Source organism: Pelecanus crispus, chromosome 10, assembly GCF_030463565.1.
Source record: "Pelecanus crispus isolate bPelCri1 chromosome 10, bPelCri1.pri, whole genome shotgun sequence".
In the NCBI taxonomy this organism is placed as follows: Eukaryota; Metazoa; Chordata; class Aves; order Pelecaniformes; family Pelecanidae; genus Pelecanus; species Pelecanus crispus.
Genome location: NC_134652.1, coordinates 34,025,439 through 34,044,584, shown reverse-complemented (window position 1 = coordinate 34,044,584; position 19,146 = coordinate 34,025,439). Strand labels below are relative to the sequence as shown.

Sequence of the window (19,146 nt, the reverse complement as noted above, 5' to 3'; positions counted from 1 at the left end):
TCTTAAAGCCGTGGTTGTTCATCTCTTTCCAGGGTCACATGAGCCTTCCTGGCTTGTTGCAAGAGAAAACAAAATTGTTAAGTGCTCTTTTCTCTATGTGTTTCTGCCTCTTTATTGTTGATGATTGCGTGTGTCTGTACAGTCTGTGTCCTCCTTCCACCCAGACAGAAAATAGTAAAAGGCACTTTGGATCCATCCCAAGTCGATGCACAGATTCAATGCCCATGCAGGCAGTGTTGGGAGTAGTGAAGGTTTAGTTCCTACTGTCGGCTCTTGTCCATGCTACTAAGCTTTTCTACTACAACTTGTCATTTTCAGGGAAGCATGAAATAACGTACCAAGAGAAGCTGTATTGATATTCACGGTCCCAGCAGCAGTTGTGTTGACTGGGACATCTTTAACCATGTATCGTGGCAGAGGGCTCTGGGGAACGGGCTCCTCGCAGAGGGCTCTCAGCTCACGCGCTCCCTTCAGGAGGACTTCGTGCCTTCAGGGAAGGTAGAAAATACGCCTTATTCTAGGTAATAGGCACACAGCGGTGTGAGGTGAAGGAGCAACCTGCTAGAAAGGGAAGGAAAAGCCAGGTCATGTTGGCTCTTAAAAACAAACTCTGGGACTTATTTAATGCATGCAGAGATGCGTATGTCACCTCTTTTACTGACTGCAGACATATAGTTTAAATATTCTGTGTAGAAACACAGGGATCCCCTTCTGTATACAGGTTATTGTTGTAGGAAAGTACCTATAAGCAGCTTTTTAATGCTTTAATACCTTACAGTATGGTATGATTTCTGGCTATCCCAGGTGTCACCCTTGCATCTGATGTAATCCTGGGACACTTACCAGACATTTGAGGAAATAAATCAGAAATCAAATCAAATTTGAGGAAATAAATCAGAGCTCACATTTATAACTGAAACTTTGTAACCTTTGTAACTGGAAATACTGTATCTTCAAGGACTGTCGGTATGTTAAAACTGTAAATCACTCCTAAAGGACCTAGATTGTCAAAGTTTAGTTCACATTCGTAGACAATGTTTTTGTTACTTTGGAGCTCAAGGCTGCTGTCAGCTGTTAATTAATTGAGGGGGGATCCGTATTTCTCCACTGAGATAACTTGGTTACTTCTGAACTTCCTCTGAAATGATATTAAAAAGAAGAAATTTAATGTGAAGGCACCAGTTTTTCAGAGTTGTGTTTACTGTTGCAGTGATACTTCAGCTGAAAACTTGCTTTGCTGCTCTTTTTCGGCAGGTAGAGTCACCACATGAAGGTACCCTTGTAGGGAGCTGAAGGACTTTTGTGTCATCACCTGTAAGTATCTACCCTCAAAGTAACATGTAAGTGTGCCTGTAAACTACAACTGGCCTTTTTCATGTCTCTATAGTAATTATTCCTCCAAAATTTTATGCTGCAGCTTTTTTTGCAAGTTTTCAAAGCAAATTCTTAAAAATTGTCTGATCAATGAGTACGGGAGCTTGAATGGAAGTTCTGTTATTGCCTACTTGATTACACCATTGCTTTCATAAAGCAGTAACTTTCTTCCTTTCACTGAAAAGTTGAAGAACTCTGTCTCCTCTGGGTTGTAAGCCAAACAGGCAGTAAGATGTGTTTATTTTTCTGCTTTGCCTCTTGGGGTCTCCAAGAGCAGAACTGTTACTGCACCAGTCTTAATGTGTAAGCTGTAGTGTGAAGATGGTCCTTGAGAGTATTTCATGAAGAAAACAGGGTAAGATCTTGTCTGTTTCTGTCTTACAGGGTAAAGGAAATAAAATTGTTGAGAATCACACGTCTGGTTAGTGACAGAGCCGGGAACAGAACATGGGGTTTGTGATCATCACTTCGCCAGATTGCTCCCTGTAGGGAGGGAAGGCAGGTTAGTCGTGTGCATAGGGACTCACGTGTCGTTGGAGTCATCCAAACTCCAAAGCAGTTTAGCCTGGAAACTTCTAAATTCTTTGCTAGATGTTAGAGGCATCAGTCCCCACATTCACAAACTAGTCTTGAGAAGGTGTGAGGACAGTCAGTTATTTAAAGCCATAGAAGCATAGGTCTTGCCATGCAAAGGAGTAAGGTGGTATTTATGGAGTCCAAGAAGTGAGTGCCAGTTTGGGGAAGGGTGATGTGTGCAAACTGTGTGGAGAGTGGACACTGTAACAAGTTATAGGAGATCTGTCTGTGTGTGTTTAATATTGTCATGCCTTGGCATATAAGCCAACACCTGTATACGTTTTTAGAACTCACTTCACTTACTAATATGTACAAAGTGATTTTTGGATGCATCACTCCTCTACACATCACCTTGTTGACAGAGCAGAGTACTGAACTGTTGCTATTTCCAGAATGTCAGTCTTCCTCTTGGCTTGCTCCTCCCAGAATAACACTATCTGGTGGCAAACACCTTGCTAAACTGCCAGGTACTATGCTGACATTACGACTATACAGTAGAAATTTTTTTTTTTATTGTTTTGTACCTTGAGCTAATATTCTTATACTTGTGATTTTTTTAAAATCCTCAATTATATATTGGGATTGTCTTATACTTGTATCTTTTCTTGTCCTTCAAGCCTGTATGCTTCACTTGGGATATCTGAGGGCTTAACAGCTGGTGGCCATGTGGTTCTCTCATTGAACTGTGGAAGGTATTAATGCCTGAGGTCTTCACAGACCCTATTTAGTGCTCAGAAAATGAAGTGTTCCCCCTTTCTGTAATACACTGCTGCTGTTTGTATGACTTACTAATGTTTTGTGTACTGTTCCTGTGTTATGCAGAAGAGATAGACGTTAGTTACCAAATGGTAACTAATTTTCGTTGCCTGTATGCTGCGTTGCACATATTTATCGAAAGATGGTTGAAATAAGCTTCTGTTTGAATATGTACTTCTCTGTACAGCTCATTTGTATTAGCAAACCTAGGTCAGTCGCATTTCTAATGCTCTGTTCTGCTTGTTTTTTGTTTACACAGCTTCTGCCTGTACATCTGCACTCATCTGACAAGATGGTGTTTCGGAAACCACCAGATGGTGGCTGGGGCTGGGTGATCGTAGTTGTTTCCTTCTTTACTCAGTTCTTGTGTTATGGATCACCACTGGCGGTGGGAGTCTTGTATTTAGAATGGCTGGACGCTTTTGGAGAAGGGAAAGGCAAGACTGCTTGGGTTGGATCACTAGCAAATGGAATCGGATTGCTTGCCAGTAAGTGTAGATGCAGTATCTGTCTTAAATTGAATCGTTTCTTTCTAATAGATGCTTTCATCTGTGTGTGCTTTTGGAATTATATTAAAGACAGCTGCAAATGATAAAATGAGGATCTTGCATTTTTGTTTTAGGTCAAGACGGGTAAGAAGATTATATTTGTAGTTCCACTATATATAAACCAAACCAATATAATGGTAAAAGAGCACTAGAAATATTACCCTTAGAAAATTCAAAATGCTTGTATTTGAATAAACTAGAAAAACAAAACTCTGTCTGGGAAACTGAATGGCAATTTTGTTGATGGGATTTTTAAATTTTTTTTAATGAAGCTTTAAGACTAACATTTGCGTTAGTATCTTTAAAATCAGAGCAGCTGTTAGTCTGAAATGATTCCTGTGCTTTAAGAAAAAAAAAGTCACTTAATACACCAGTTACTCATTTTTCAGCTACTCATTTTTCAGCTCTAGAAGTAAACCCACCAGTTAGGGTGGGTGAGGGCTCTTTTCCACGGTTTGAGAAAAAACTCGCTTTGAAGCCTGGAAAGTTATGGGTAAGAGTGGCATTAAATAAAACAACATTACTGGAAGCTTTTCTTTAGTAAGACATTGTCACTTGGAGGGTAACAGCAGGGTTTGAGGGAAGTAAAACGCCACTTTGAAAGTCCATAGGTCCATTCTGTTGTTGTTTTAGTATCAAGCATGTACATTGTACTGGGTAATACTGCTAACTTCTGCTTTTCAAAGATTCGCCATGGGAACTGTTACCTTTTTGCTGAATCCAGAAAAAATTGCCTGTCAGCAGAGAAATTGCTACGGGCAAAAGCAATTATGTAGCTTAATGGACAAAATGCAGCTCAGGATTCTGAGGAAATCTCTCCTTAAGAGAAAGCTGACGTTCAAATAGTGATACAGACCTGAATGAAAACCAGTGCTTTGTATGACGCTGTAACTGGCCAAATACTGGTGTCACATTTATGTTAGGGTTTTATATCACTAGGCAGAATAGAAATGGGCAAAGGCAGGTGTGTCATTAACCACAAGAAGACTGTATTCAGTTCCAGGGTGTAAGTGGGCGAAGGACTGTAGGCTGCTTTTCCATCATACTTTTTTATTTTCCTGTTTGGAGGGCATGAACTCCTATTATTAACGCATCAAGACCTAAATAAACCTGAGTGAGAGAATGAAGTGGGGGCGGGGGGGGGAAGGCTGAACAAGATAGTTACTGAAGAAAAACTAGGCAGAAGGGGAATGCAAGAGAAGGGGTGAAGAAAAACCCTCTCCCTGGAGACCAGAAGTCTCTGGCTCACTCTTCTGACAAGAGTCTCAGCCCTGTTTCTCGTATGTCAACACCATGCTGGTTTCCAGATTTCTTAGTGCCCTCTGTCTTGCTTCTGTGAGCAATTGTCAGTAGTGTGCTTTATAGCAAATAGAAACTTCTGTGACCGAATAACACAAATAAAAGGTACTATGGTAATTAATTTTGGTATGGAATGATTAAATTACTTGAAATTTTGATGGGTTAGGAAGAACATTGTCTGTCAGTGTACTTTTATTCTTTCAGTTTGGGAGTTGGAAGCTTGATATTCATTCCTGTTTTTAATGCCTTCAGAGAAAAGTACAGTGAGGGCCTTTTAATTGCATTGATGTTATCAGAGTTGACTGAAAACAAAATATATATTCCCTGCTTTACCTGAAATGGAAGATCCCACTGTCTTATCAAGCTGGGATCTGACCTTAATGGTAACTTTACTTAAAGTAAACTTGTTGGAGGGACACTGTAGGTATCATAACCTCTACCTAAAACTAGAATGCTCTTGACAAATTACAATTTTTCATGCAGTTTTCATAGCAGGCCTTTTCCAGACCTAGTCACTAGTGTAAAGAACATATGTGTTTTCAGTGCAAAACCACTGATAAAACACATTGCAAAGTTGGGCCCTTTTCATGAATATAGGAAAAGAGAACTTGCTTCTGTTCTTATTTCTGCTATTGCAGGTTCCGGTATTACAGGCCAGGTGGGACCGTTGTGTGTTGTAGCCTATGTTAAGGATGATCGGGGTAATTGAATTTTTCTAAATTAGCATATTTTCGTGTATGTGAAAAGATATTATCTGTAACTTAACAACCTTCCCAAGCAAGCTGATTTCAGCACCAATATTGCATGTATGAATGCAGGACTGCTTCACCCCAAGGCCTTTCAGTAGTCCCCTTGCCTTTTACTGTTCCTAACTTGATTCTTCTAGTATCTGTTGCTCTTTCCCTTCTCCTCCTTTATTTTGGTTTCCAGTCTCTGATCTAGTTATCCAAAGACATATTTTGAAGTATTGGTACTCTTCAAGCAATCCATGTTGCATGCAGAAACTACTGTAATTCTCATTTGATTTGGAACATGTTTGTTTTGTGCATTCTCCATCTCTTACAACTTTTCTCAGTAGTTCCCTCCTTAAAAGTATGTAGTCTTATGATACAAGTTGCTTGGTTTTAGTTTTCAGCTGATGAATAATGTTATCTCTAAGTGGTATATTTTGAAGTGTCTCTGAATAAGTGTGCCGTATATCTAGAGAGGCTGCAATCAAATTACTTCTAAATTTTCTTTTAGGCCTGTACCTTGATACAGTCTTTTTGCCACTGATAGAAGAGACTTCCGCTCTTTTAATTAAGGGTCTTCTGAAGAGCCATTAAGACTCTTCCATGAGCCCTCTCCAACTTAATATCACCTTTGTGAAGCTGTAGATGCCAGACTGGAAAAAGAATGGAAAAAATTTGCAGCTACATACAGGAAATAAGTTAGTGTCCATTTTCTTAAGGAAGACTTTTCTCATTGGTAGCACTGGAAATCACATTAGCTAGCTTCTGTAACAGTGGAAGGTAGGTCCAGTGACTTCGCTATATTAGTACTGTAATTTCACCAAAAAGAAGGAAATGTCCTCATATATATATGCCAGCTGGCATAGAAAAGGGTTCTGTGTGTCTTCTCCCCTTCCCTCTGTACATGTAGTCTTAAACATTTTTTAAAGTAGCTGATACTGGTGAGTCCTTTCACATTTGCTGTATTGGTATCCTTTCTACAATGTTTACTTCTGACTTGTTTGAGAGCTAAACTTAGACTCGAGACATAGAAACCCAGTACAGCACCGTGTTTATTGAGATGGATTTTCTAGCCGCCTGGTGTTCGATTTCTGTCCTCTTGCTTGCAGCACAGACGGTGTTGCTAAGGCCAGCGTTCAGCCCTGACCTGGACTGTTCAGCTCATCAGCTGGAAAAGGGAACGGGACAGGGATCTGGTTGATCTCTTCCTTGTAGGATGACTTGCGTGATAACTTTCTGTGATGTGACCTTACAGTATATTGGAAGAAACTTGCCTAAAAGCATGAAAGAAAAGCATCAGTGTTATTGTACAAGGCAGTGGTGAGACCTCCTCTACAATATTAGGTGTCGGAACGCTGGTCAAGCTATAGGGGATGCAGCACGTGGCTCCATGGATGATGTAGGTCTTGTTGCATAGGAAGAAATTGAAAGAGCTTAGGAGTTTCCCCTACTAAAACAGGCCAGAGGAGGATATTTTTTATGTTGTTGAAGATCATGTGTTTCTCCTGCACCAAGTGTTCTTAATTTTACATCCATTTCGAGCCTGAAATTAAATTTGATCCGTGTTACGCTTGTTAAAAGCAAAACAGACAAAGACCTTGGCGCCTGTAATTGGCACCACAGCTGTTTGTAGTAAGAGTTGACTCCACGGTATTTGGCATAGCAGGAGACACCAGCAATATGTCTCCCATTCCCACTCCCTTTTATTAATGGAGAAGGAACAAAAGGAAGATTCTCCCTTGAAAGGTGTGTCTTGATAAATTAATGGGGTGTTTCTGCTGGTCTGAGGTGTTCAGTGTTAAATGTTTAAAAAGCTTAATTTTGTGTTTTCAAGCAATATTTTTGCAACTCTAAAAAAAACCTTTGCAGCGTCTACATATTTTTGGACAAAAACCGTGCACATAGATAGCCCCCACTGTAAACTGTGGAAGTTATACATAGTTTGTGGGGAGGGGAGAGGGTGTCCCAAAGATTCCTCTGAAGAGGAGCGCAGTTCATTTAATAACTTTATCAGAAAGGAGCAGTCCTTTCAACTAGTTGGGAGTGGGTTGCTGTCCAGTGTAAAAAGGCTTTTCTGATGTATATTCTTATCCAAAGTACAAACACTTGGTGTATATTATATTTATTATGACCAGGTTTTAGCGATGCATTTAATATGCAAAAAAATGTTCTTGTGTTCTGTCCAGTGGATTTTACATACAGTCCATGAGCATTGCTTCTACTCTACAGTTTCAACAGGCTTGGACAGATATCAACAAGTAGGGTGGGTCAGATTAATGCAGGCGATAAGAAAAATAACTCAGTTGTCCAGTACTGTTTGTTTAGCAAAAGGTTTTGTGTGTGTATGAGGTGAAGGAGGGAGGACCTTTGAGATGGGCAAGTGGAGGAAGGGAGCGTCAGTTTGCAGAATTTTTCTTTTCGCGTGAGAAGATTGAGGAAGAGAGTGTTAGTTCTTGATGTCCATTAAACAAAACAACTTTGTACTTGTCAGGAGCTCAGAAGATCGCGGTAGTTATAAAGTTCCTATGTGAGCATCAGATGGCTTGTTTTCACATCTCAGGAAGGACTCACTGTCACATCCAGGTCTCACTGAGGGTAAAGTCTTTTATTCAAAAAAATCTTACTGAAAATATCAATGTACAAAATTATTCTTCCTAGGAGTTCTTTCTCTTTGGTCTCTCTGCACAAAGATCAACTGTGTGAGCCTGTCTTCTTTCTGCTGCTTCTTCCCATTTTGTCTAGGGATCTTCCTGACTGCTCCCCTGCAGAGCCTGATAATTGTATTACTGGCCGCCGAGCCTTGACAGGTTGTGTGCAGAAGAGCAGAGCCTGTGCCTTTGCTGGCTTCTAAGTATTTCAGAACAATACAGTTTTCTTCCTAGAGGTAATGTAATTGTTATAAACTGGGCTGGCATCTTTTTTTGATAGAGTTTGGTCTAGTTTCAAGATACATCATTTGGAAGAAAAAAAAGCCCCAGGGATTTTATTTGTAAAAGAGGTAAATATTTATCAACGTCTTCAAATATTATCCTAATACCAGTGATAACCCTGGAGTTGCTTGGCGAACTGAAGAAAATGCTGGCTTAAAAGCCATTTTCCATGCTTACTATTGAGGATTGCCACTGGGATTTTATTTTTATGTTGTTCACGTTACGGTGAGAAACAGATTATCAGTGGAAGGATCTTTCTGAAAGAGTCAGCTAATTGAAAACCCTCATGCTGCATGAAGAGTTGTTTCCTATGCAGCTGTATATAGACTCTTAACATTCTTCAGAATGTCCACTTTGAACAAAATCCACAGGGCAGGAGTTCACAGAGCGAGTCTCAGTCCCACTCTGGGAAAGTTGGACGTTTGACCAGAATTAACTGCCTTGAACCCATTGTGCTTGAATTACTTGTAGAGAATAACATGTTTGTGTACAGTGAACTCCTGTGCAAATACCATGGTAATAACCAAAGGTACTGTGCTTGGGAAAAAAAAAAAAAATGCCAGCTCTTTGGGAAACAGAGAAAAAGAAGGATTGCGAGGAGGCAGGGAAAAGAACAAAGATGCTGACTGTCATGGGGGCGTTCTTGTGTGACTGTCATGGGGGGGTTCTTTTGTGACTGTCATGGGGGGGTTCTTTTGTGACTGTTATTTTCTAGCAGTACGATGAGGGGAGTGTGAAAGTAGGGCCTAGTGTGAAGGGGAAGATTGAGCTGTTTTTATTCTCGTCCTGGAGACCTATAATAACTGTTTTAATACTTATACTGGCGCTCCTTCTTATAAACAGGGTCATTGCTGAGCTGCCAGATCTCTTGCTGTGTGAGATGACACGTTAATACTGAGCTTATTGGAGCAGGTTCTTCAGTGTTGTGCAGGTTGTTTTCCATGTCAGAGCAAAAAGATCTCTTTGTACTTTCTGTCCTCCTTTGGGATTATTTTTTGTAAGTGGGAGACGCTGGAGGAGCATCTCCTTGGACCCTGTCAGAGATGCTTTTGATGGTGTTCCAGAGGAGAGTGTCTTTGTCAGATGATGAAGACATGTTTTTCAGCTCTGTATCTCTCTTGTTCTGGCCTGGGGTCAGAAGGTCCAGCTTCACCTCGGATCTTCTAGTAGCAATCAGTGCAGTCTGTACCAGTACCACCAGCCCAGGCTGGGCAGAGACCTTCTGAAAGTAGCTGCGTTGAAATATAGAGAGCAGGTGGAACGGAAATACTGTTTGTTTTAGCAAGGTCGTGTGTGAGAAATAAAGAATAGAAAGAGTGCGAATTCCTCTGCTTAATTGAATTATGTTATCACTACCTAATGTTCTTTTAGTGTAGAAGAATTTTTTATGTAATACAGATTCAATCCTTTGTTTATTTTTAAATCCTGTGGTTTTAGGAAACATACCAATCTTAATTTGCCAGTTCTAGTAATTAATTCTAAGAATCAGCAGTGATCTAACACTCTCAGCTTTTGTTCTCGGCAAGTTACTCTGTCCAAGTTATTCTGGCCAGCTTTCATTCCCACAGTGTGCTGACTCTTGAGAAGCAGTGAGTGCTTACATCTTCCTTTTTCATCATTTGAGAAATCCAGCTAAACCCCACTTCCTCAGAAGATTTTTCTTGATTCTTCTTTAACTCTGACCGTTTGCCTGGATAAGCCCCAATTCAGACTCACTTCCCTTTACGTTCCCTAGGCAGATAGCTCTTACGTAGGGCAGAAGTTCTGACCTGCCTTGCCTTTGAGAATTGTTTCACCTGCTAATGAGTCTGTGCTCCTGCCTGCCAGAACTGCTTGTCCCATGGCCGGTAACCACACAAAAATATTGCCTGCATTCCCAGCTGCTAGCTCCTGTCTGCAAACCCAGGCAAGCACCATCCTCGGCTCCAAGTGTTGTTCACCTCATATCACCTCTCTGGGCTCACCTCCCATCTGTTGGGAATCTCAGTTATGTGTGAGTCAGGGAGGACCAACCTTAACGAACAGCAGACTCCGAAGTTACTGCTTTTGCAGATTCTAGTGACCATGGAGTGTCTTTGTATCGCTGCAAGTGAGATACAAAGGTGGCGAGGGCTTTGTTGTTGTTGTTGTTGGTTTTCAAATAGTGTCATTCATCTGTGTATCTAACTTCTAATCTCAGAGTTGCTGAGTTTAGGATCTTGGGGCTAATACATAAGTCTATGTATGAATGTTTGGAACTGCAGGGTTTCAGATGAGAGATTGTCTTTTGCAAGCCAAGTCCCTTGCTGGTTGCTTATTTATGCAAGGCACCAAGCTTGCATGCTACTTCAGACTAGAAGGTGTATTCCAGGTCACACAACTGAAAATAAGTGCTTGTCCTACAGCTTCTGTGAGGGGAGAACTGGCTGAGTAGAGGCAGAGTACGAATGTTGCCTGCACTTTGTTCTTGTTTTGAAGAACTAACCAACCAAGAAATATTGGGGGGGTAAAGAGAGGGAGAAACCTCTTTTGAACTTCATGAATGTTGCTCTGGACATTCTCCATAAATGCCTTTTAGTTTCCATAGTTTTACAGTGGAAACCAAGATAGGTAGTAAACAGTTATTTGGCAGAATACTAACTAGCAGGTATTTAATTCCCTAGAAAATTAGGGAAGAGTAGTGCTTGTCTTTATCTGGTATATCAGCAGATATTTCCTCTATGTAAGCACCAGGTGGCATTCTTACTGTGATTATGATCAGAAGTTACTATTTTCCATTTCAGTTTTATAAATCTCATATCAAGAAGAATACAAATACTGTCTTCTGAAACACAATTTTTGGGCTCTGTCAGAAAATACCCGCTCGGCTAAAGCCTGGCTGATGGTTTAACTTCTTTTGGTACCTAAAGAGGAAGATACTTTTCAGAACCTTTGTACAAGTCGTTAGGTATGCAGTGACAGTGTCACAGTCTAGTATGTATGTATCATCCTGTGTTTAAAGAAAGTTGTGCTTGGTCTCTCCCTCCCAACCTTGGTACCATTTTGTGGTCTTGATGTCAGTTTCTCCTTGAGCAAAAAAAACTTGCAAGCCTAATCTTGTATGTTTTTATAACTGACTCTTGTAAAGAATCCTGTAAAAACGAGTACTCTGAATTGTTGTTTAATATAATTATATATTCAAGTAATTTTCGCAAGAAACATTTCCAGAGACTGAGATTTTTTAGAAGTTCTTACTGGTGCTGGTATTTACTAGGAATGTTTTTCCTGCTTCTCCTCTAGGTCCTGTCTGCAGTATATGTGTATCATCTTTTGGAGCGAGACCAGTAGCAATTTTCAGTGGCTTTATGGTGGCTGGGGGCCTCATGATGAGCAGTTTTGCACCTAACATATACTTTCTATATATTTCATATGGGATTGTTGTTGGTAAGAAACACCTCTCCTTCATATAGAGACTTAATCTTTATTATTTTGAGTCTTGGTTTATGCATCTGAAATGGGAAACTCATTCACAGAGGCAGTCTGGGACTTGGTTTATCAAAGAATACTTTACTTTGGGGCAGGGAGGGGTGTCGCACAGGCAGACTGTTACCATGCAGTGAAAGATAAAGGCAACGCGTATGTTCATCAGGGTTTGAAAACAGTTTGTCCTCTGTTGACGTGACTGTTAGAGATGGAGAAGCTGAGGTTTTACCTAAGGCATGGAATCAAGCAGGTCTTCTGCAGCCGAGAAGTGCCCGTGAAGTGCCAGTCTTAAAGGAATAACATCTCTTTGGGAATTTTGTCATGTACTCACTCTAATTTGATAAAATAGGGATCATTAGGGAGCAGTGTTGTTCTCCACATAACTGGATTGCACCTGAAACGCTGTGCTAAAGGCTTGAAAGTCCTGTTCTCCCGGCAGGTGGTGACCTGCCCCTCTGCGCTGCAGAGGGCTGCTGTGGGTGGTTTACCAAATTAACAGTGTCAGGAATCCGGGCACCTCGCTGGCCAGCGGGGACCCAGCAGCGCGCTGGCTCGGACACAGTGCCACGCGGACGCAGCTCTGCTGTTTTCTGGGGACAGCCCCTGGACTGAAAGCCATGTAAGCCTTCCACGTAGCCCAGAACCTGAGCTGGCGAGCTCCCCAAACCCAGTGTGCCCCATGCAGGGTCTGCAGCCAGGGATGGTCGGGGAGGGGGGTGTGGGACAGTGCAGGCAGCCGAAAAGGTCCTGGCAGCATGAGGCCGGCGTGGCTGGTGCTGAGCCAGAGTTAGAAGGTATCTCTGTGCCCAGGGTACACTACTGTATTACCTGGGGAATAAAAAGGGACATTCGTTTCCCAGAGTGTGTTGCACGCTTTTATTTCTAACCCTTTTTCTCAAGGGCTTGGATGTGGCCTTTTGTATACCGCAACAGTTACCATCACTTGCCACTACTTTGACAAACGCAGGGGCCTTGCACTTGGTCTGATTTCAACAGGTACGACTTTTAATTGTCATTCTCTCTAAATTTTCAACTCTGGTACAGCTACCATTACCCTGGCAATAAAAACCAGGAGATTTTACTTTGCTCAGTTACTTCCTAAGTACTACTTAAGTCGAAACGTCAGTAGCAACGAACAGATAAAATCAGGCTTCGGCTAAAATAGTAACTGCACTTGCAGGTGTATGGTACGGGTTATCCGTATAGGTGAGAAAAGGAAATTCACTAAAACGAAAGCAGACTCATAAGTAGTTTGGGCTGTATGCCGTGGGTAATAAGAGGGGAAGCTTTCCATAGAACTCTCTTCTCCCTCTTCTTTCTTACACAACATCAGAGGTGAGAAAGAGACTGGAGATGCAGGATATAAATGCTGGATCACCATAACCTCACATTAGCTGTATCTTTAAAGGAGCAGTTGAAGTCTGGGCTTACAGTTTTAATACTTTTTCATTTCCAATCTAAAAGGAGACTAAATTCTGAAATACTCCAAAAGCTCATCCCAGCCTTTTGTCCATGTGTTAATTGGATCCGAGAAAAACAAACCTCTGAGAATACAAGGAAAATTCTCAAGTGGCTGTTAGTGAGGAGAGGCCTAGTCAGTACGGTCAGTGTTGTGAGATATTAATGCCAGATCCACACCAGTGGAATAAAGAGGAACTTCTGCAGAAATGTTCCTTGGCATCATTTTCTGTGGCTTTTGTTGGGATTCCAGGTAGTTTGCCTGAAGGCCTGATCTTACTGAGCCCTGGTTAATTTAGTACCTGGAAGACAAAACAAGTCTGAATTTTATAATCATTTTTTCCTGTGTTTATAAATGGCTTTAATATAAGCTAGAGACAGTCTTCAGCAAATCATTTTAATTTAAAGTTTGTCTTTAAATTGACTTGAAAAAACAATGCTCTGTATTTGTGAGTGGACATCCATTGATTACAATGGATCTATGCTCACTTCAACCAAGAGCTTTTTCTCTAAATTGATGAGATTGCATAAAATGCTTGTGTTCATAGTAATTGCTTACTCTTCAGGGTTTTCTTCTGAATAGCCAGATTTCTCAAGTGCATGTTTGGCCCTGCAAAGCTTCAGAAATGCCTTTGGAGTAAACTCACACCATGTAAGCCCCCCTCCTTAAATCCAAGCAGTTAAGGGCTGTTTCTAGGAGGGCTCTTGGTGAATCCCTGGTCTGTTTCTGCCTTAGAGGAGGAAGGTGGCAGCGAGGAGGGGAAAGGGGAAAATGTTGGTGTCTGAAATTCTAACCGTGCTGACTCAGAATGGTACCTGAATGGGTACATACATGTGAGTGCATGGCAGAAGGATGGCTTAATAGTTCTTTGATGTTTTTTGTCAGATATAGTATTGATTCTACTTGTTTCTAAAGTGTCTGCTAGTGTTAATCATCATAAATTGTTCAGATATTTTGAAAGGCTTTTTGTTTTGTGTGTACTCAGTAAAGAAACTGTAACTTCAAGGGGGATGGTAACTTACCAGTTCATTAGACTGGGGAGAGAGGAGCACAAATGACTTACCATTCCTGTGACAGTGTATTTGTAGCTGCTGAAATGTAGAAGTTTGTTAGTGTTGAAGAATGTTTTCAGTTCTTCAGTTTAAACTGATCTTATTTTCCTTTTATAGGTTCAAGTGTTGGACTCTTTATATATGCAGCATTGCAAAGAGAGCTTATTGATCTATATGGACTGGATGGTTGTCTGCTAATAGTTGGCGCACTGTCTCTAAATATATTAGCATGTGGCAGCCTAATGAGACCATTGGAGTCATCTGATTCCCCTCCACCAGAAAAAACATGTGTAGACAAAGTCCCAGAGCAATATTTTGTTTACCATGAAAAGGAAAAGACCATTGAAGAAAATATAAGCATCCTTGAAAAGGGCTACGTTGATGAAAAATGTGCGAACAATATGCCTGATTACAAACAGGATAGCATTTTAAATAAGAATGTATTAAGCTCAATAAATGTAAATGAGAAAGACACTTATAAAAAGAAAGTTGTAGAACAGACAAACTTCTGCAAGCAACTCGCCAAAAGGAAGTGGCAGCTCTATTTGAACTACTGGGAGGAAACCGTGGTTCTTTTTAAGAACAAAGTATTTTCAGCTCTCTTTGTTGCCATCTTGCTCTTTGATATCGGTGGATTTCCTCCTTCTCTGCTCATGGAGGATGTAGCAAGAAGTGCAAACATTAATGAAGATGACTATCATATGCCCCTTATTTCCATTATAGGCATTATGACCGCTGTTGGCAAACTTACTTTAGGAATACTGGCAGATTTTAAGTGGGTTAACACTTTATATCTATATGTAACTACCTTACTAATGACAGGAGTGGCCTTGTTTGCAATTCCATTTGCCAAAAGTTACCTTACATTAGCGATGCTTTCCGGGATTTTGGGCTTTCTGACTGGGAACTGGTCAATTTTTCCATATGTAACGACAAAGACTGTGGGGATTGAGAAACTGACTCACGCGTATGGGATACTGATGTTCTTTGCTGGACTTGGAAATAGCCTCGGACCACCAATTGTAGGTAAGGTCAAGGTAGATACTCTAAAATGAACATGAGCTTGTCAGGACCAGACGATTTGCATGCGAGTAGTTCTAGTTGGTCCTAATAACAATGGAAAGATGAAATCAAAATCTTCAACAAATATTAAAGCCTGTTTCACTTGAGCTGGCCAAGCTGATTGCGTTCTGGTTTTGGCTTTGATGAAAAGCACATTTCATGTCTAAGTGGTCAAGCTGCATTTTAGATTTGGCCTTTCTGCTTTGTTTTTTCCCCCGCCTTTCCCCCCATGATGTTTCTCTTACAGTGCTGTGTTACATTTAACTCCTCACTGATGTGCTTCTCTCTTATTTTCACCCTCAGGTTGGTTTTATGACTGGACGCAGGAGTATGACACTGCATTCTATTTCAGTGGCTTTTGTGTCTTACTGGGTGGATTTCTTCTGCTGTTGGCAGCGTTACCCTGCTGGAATGCCTGTACCAATCAGAGCTCAAAGCTGCCTCCAAATACTTACTCCTACAAAGTTGCATCTAGTGCTTAGGTGACAACTGGAAAACACTTTGTGCTTTTTTATATTATATAGCAAAGTATTTTAGTAATTTTCCACTTATTTATGAAGCCCACAAATCCTCTTCTACTAGAAAAATTCCACTGTTGCTTGTTGTTCAGTTCCTTTTTCTTCTTTTATTTCTTTTTTATTTTATTTTTAAGAACAGTCTTATTTTGTCTACTATGCACTGTGTTTTCAGACTTTGTCTACTGTAATTTCCTTTCACCCTGTAAGGGGTATATTCTGCTGTATTATCAGCTGTACTTTTTTTTTTTTTTAAGTGGAGTGGTGCGGAGGGGTAAAAACTTTGAAGCAAAAATGAAGGCCTGTTCTTTAGAGAAGGTTGGCATTTCTGTCACCTTTTATAGGTCTCCGAGTTGCACAATCAGACTTTACAAAACAAAAATTTGCCTTATTAGAATGTAATACTGTGGCAAGGTGCTTATAACATCATGCTTAGATTAACTTTGTGTCTTTTTAAAGTTCTCCAATTTACAATGAAGTGCCAATTGCGGGGAGGGTGGAGAAGAGGGGGAACAAAACCAACCTTGTGTTGCGTAACTGAAGTGAACTTTATGATGAAAGTCAAGACTCTTACTACCACTGCAATTAAGAACTATGTTTATAAATATTGCACATTTTGTGAAGCCTGTTTATAAAAATGTTGAACCAAAACCTTTTAAACCAAGGAATAAATATGATTGTTGAAACCATGAAAAGAAATGCTGACTTGGTTATGCAAGTTCATAATCTCTAGATCGGAGTTCGAGATGTGCTTATGGAACCCCACAGGTGAGTGTTTCTAAGTAAGTCACCTGCAGTCTGGCAGTACTGGGGACATCTCTTGTTCCACAGCTACAGTTTAGTAGGTTGAACCTGCTGCAGAGAGCTTAGTAGTAGAGCTTTCAACAAGGTAGACTGATGAAAAAAGGAAAAATGTGACAGCGATGTCATCTTTGCTCAGTCATTTTTGGAATGGGCATAGCAAGGAGAAAAGTTAGTAACAGGGAGCAAGAAAAAACATGGAGGAGGGAAAACATAAGAGGTACAGGGGAAGCTGAGGTGGAAAGAGTTGCAATACTCGAACACCAAACAGGCTAATGAAGAGACAGCCCCTGAAACCCACTGCCTGGATACTCTCTAGCTGCAGGCTTAGCTCTGCGTGTGTGTTGGCTTTTGTTTAACCCAAGGCCCAAGGCTGGCATGACTGGGAGGAATGCTGTGTGAGCGTGAAGTCTTTCCTGAGCCAGTGTTCTGGTTTTGGCTGGGATAGAGTTAATTTTCTTCATAGTAGCTAGTATGGGGCTATGTTTTGGATTTGTGCTGGAAACAGTGTTGATAATATAGAGATGTTTTCCTTATTGCTGAGCAGTGCTTACACAGAGTCAAGGCCTTTTCCACTTCTCACCCCACCCCACCCACTGGTAGGCTGGGGATACACAAAAAGTTGGGAAGGGGACACAGCTGGGACAGCTGACCAAAGGCATATTCCATACCATACAATGTCATGCTCAGCATATAAAGCTGGGGGAAGAAAAAGGAAGGGGGGAATGTTCGGAGTGATGGCATTTGTCTTCCCAAGTCACCGTTACGCATGGTAGAACCCTGCTTCCCTGGAGATGGCTGAACTCCCGCCTGCCTATGGGAAGTAGTGAATGAATTCCTTGGTTTGCTTTGCTTGTGTGCATGGCTTTTGCTTTACCTATGAAACTGTCTTTATCCCAACCCACAAGTTGTCTCGCTTTCATGCTTCCGATTCTCTCCCCCATCCCACTGGGGGGAAGTGAGCGAGCGGCTGTGTGGGGCTTAGTTGCCGGCTGGGGTTAAACCACGACCCCCAGGTAGGTGCTACAGCAAAGGCAGGATGGCTGCTAGCCCTGCCTGCCCTGTGCAATAGCTTTTGCTTCTGTAGCTGCTCCCACGCCAAAGATGTGTCTGGTTGCTCTTGCATAGTAGTCACAGAAATCTTCTGTCCACCTGTGGCACATGTTGTGCCATTTGGCTTCTTGCTGTAGGTTTAAGGTTTCGTGGAGCATGTTGGGAAGCCTTGGGTGAGGTAGAAGTTCTTAGTCCTGAGTTACATCCTGTATGGTTGCCTGCAAATGCCCAAGCAGTTCTCCGCAGTACCATGTGCCTCAAATGTCTGCTGTGATTCTGGTTCATAAATAATCCTTTATTGTCAAAGTGCTGCACACAGAGTTACCGTGTTTGCACACCTCATTAAGCAAGAGCGCTGTAACCTCTAAGTGGGGCAGACATAAGTGCAAGTAATGTTCCCTCTTCTGGTCCAAGGTAGGAAAACCCAGCTGGGCCTCAGACAGTTTTTGCTGACTTTCTGGGATTCACTTATGTTTGTTTGTATTAAAACTTGACAAAAATAAAGATGCAGTTAGTTTGTCTCTTTCTGTTTTTTCCTCCATTTGTCAGCTGGGTATAATATGTGGGATTTTTTTCCTTGGATTGCTTATTCAGTGCATGTGGAAAAAATACTGAGTATTTGATACAGGCATAAATGCAACTCCAGTTCCAAATTGGAGCCCTGGGTATCTGATGTGGATTTGCACCTGTTTTATGTGCTGTATGGCAGCTGTAGTCAGATTTCACCACATGCATATAAAAGTAGTACCATGTTTTTACACATCTTAAAGAAACTCTGGTGATATGCTGGATATAATCAGGCTATGTGTGCCTTCAGATTAATGTCTTTTAAAGTCTCTCACTTCCTGCCAACAATACATTCTGAGTGCTTTAAATGTGAAACTGATGTTAAATTAGTTGTCAGTCTGTTTGAAAAAATTCAGCTGGAATTAATGTTAATAACTGGGCAATACGTAACACACTTTTGCAATGGAAATGGAATCTATTATTAGGCAGCTTGATGTGTTTGGAAGTACGACTAGTGATCTGTGATAGTTTCCTCATGTAACCCTACCCGTCAGTGAGGGAAGAGCCCTGGCTGTTGAAGAATTTTATATTGCCACTGCAGGCAATATGTGTTAGCACTCCTAGCTAGTTACTTGAGCACTGTGACTGTACTAATCTTGACTTTAATTGATAAACAAGACCTAAGTTTTAATGTTTTGGTTTTTGCTTCTTACCTCTCCAGTTTTGCAGGGTTCCTTTCCAAGAAGAGATTTCCAGAGATGCTGCAACTTGACTGTTATCTGAGCACCTTTCCTTCTTCTGTCTGGCACGCTTCATTCAAATCGGCCCATAGGTTCAAATGTTTTTTGGAAGGTGGCAGGAGAGGTACAACATGATTATCTGTGCCTCATTTGCTTGAAAAGTAGGTCATCAGCATTGACAGGGTGGTAGAGGTAGGTAGGTACACAGTTCTGCCATGTAGAATTAAATTCTGCATCATTTTGAGTTTTATAGTCCCTAACAAACAGATCTGGAACAGAAGGAATGAGATGCTTAAATAATT

The 19,146-nt window shown here is 41.1% G+C and overlaps 1 protein-coding gene across 1 annotated transcript; it reads left to right on the top strand.

Annotated features, from left to right (window-relative positions):
* Positions 1–2,998: 2,998 nt before the first annotated feature.
* SLC16A9 (solute carrier family 16 member 9) lies at positions 2,999–15,710 on the top strand. The gene is made up of 5 exons (XM_009478652.2): positions 2,999–3,194; positions 11,473–11,616; positions 12,556–12,651; positions 14,284–15,192; positions 15,532–15,710. The coding sequence occupies exons 1-5, from the start codon at positions 2,999–3,001 to the stop codon at positions 15,708–15,710; spliced, it is 1,524 nt and encodes a 507-aa protein (XP_009476927.2).
* The last annotated feature ends 3,436 nt before the right edge of the window (positions 15,711–19,146 follow it).

Bases quoted from the DNA above. Each gene is read 5' to 3' on its own strand.
- SLC16A9 (XM_009478652.2), top strand. From the start codon at position 2,999: ATGGTGTTTCGGAAACCACCAGATGGTGGCTGGGGCTGGGTGATCGTA. The intron at 3,195-11,472 runs GTAAGTGTAGAT...CTTCTCCTCTAG, and splicing joins TGGAATCGGATTGCTTGCCA to GTCCTGTCTGCAGTATATGT. The intron at 11,617-12,555 runs GTAAGAAACACC...CTTTTTCTCAAG, and splicing joins TTCATATGGGATTGTTGTTG to GGCTTGGATGTGGCCTTTTG.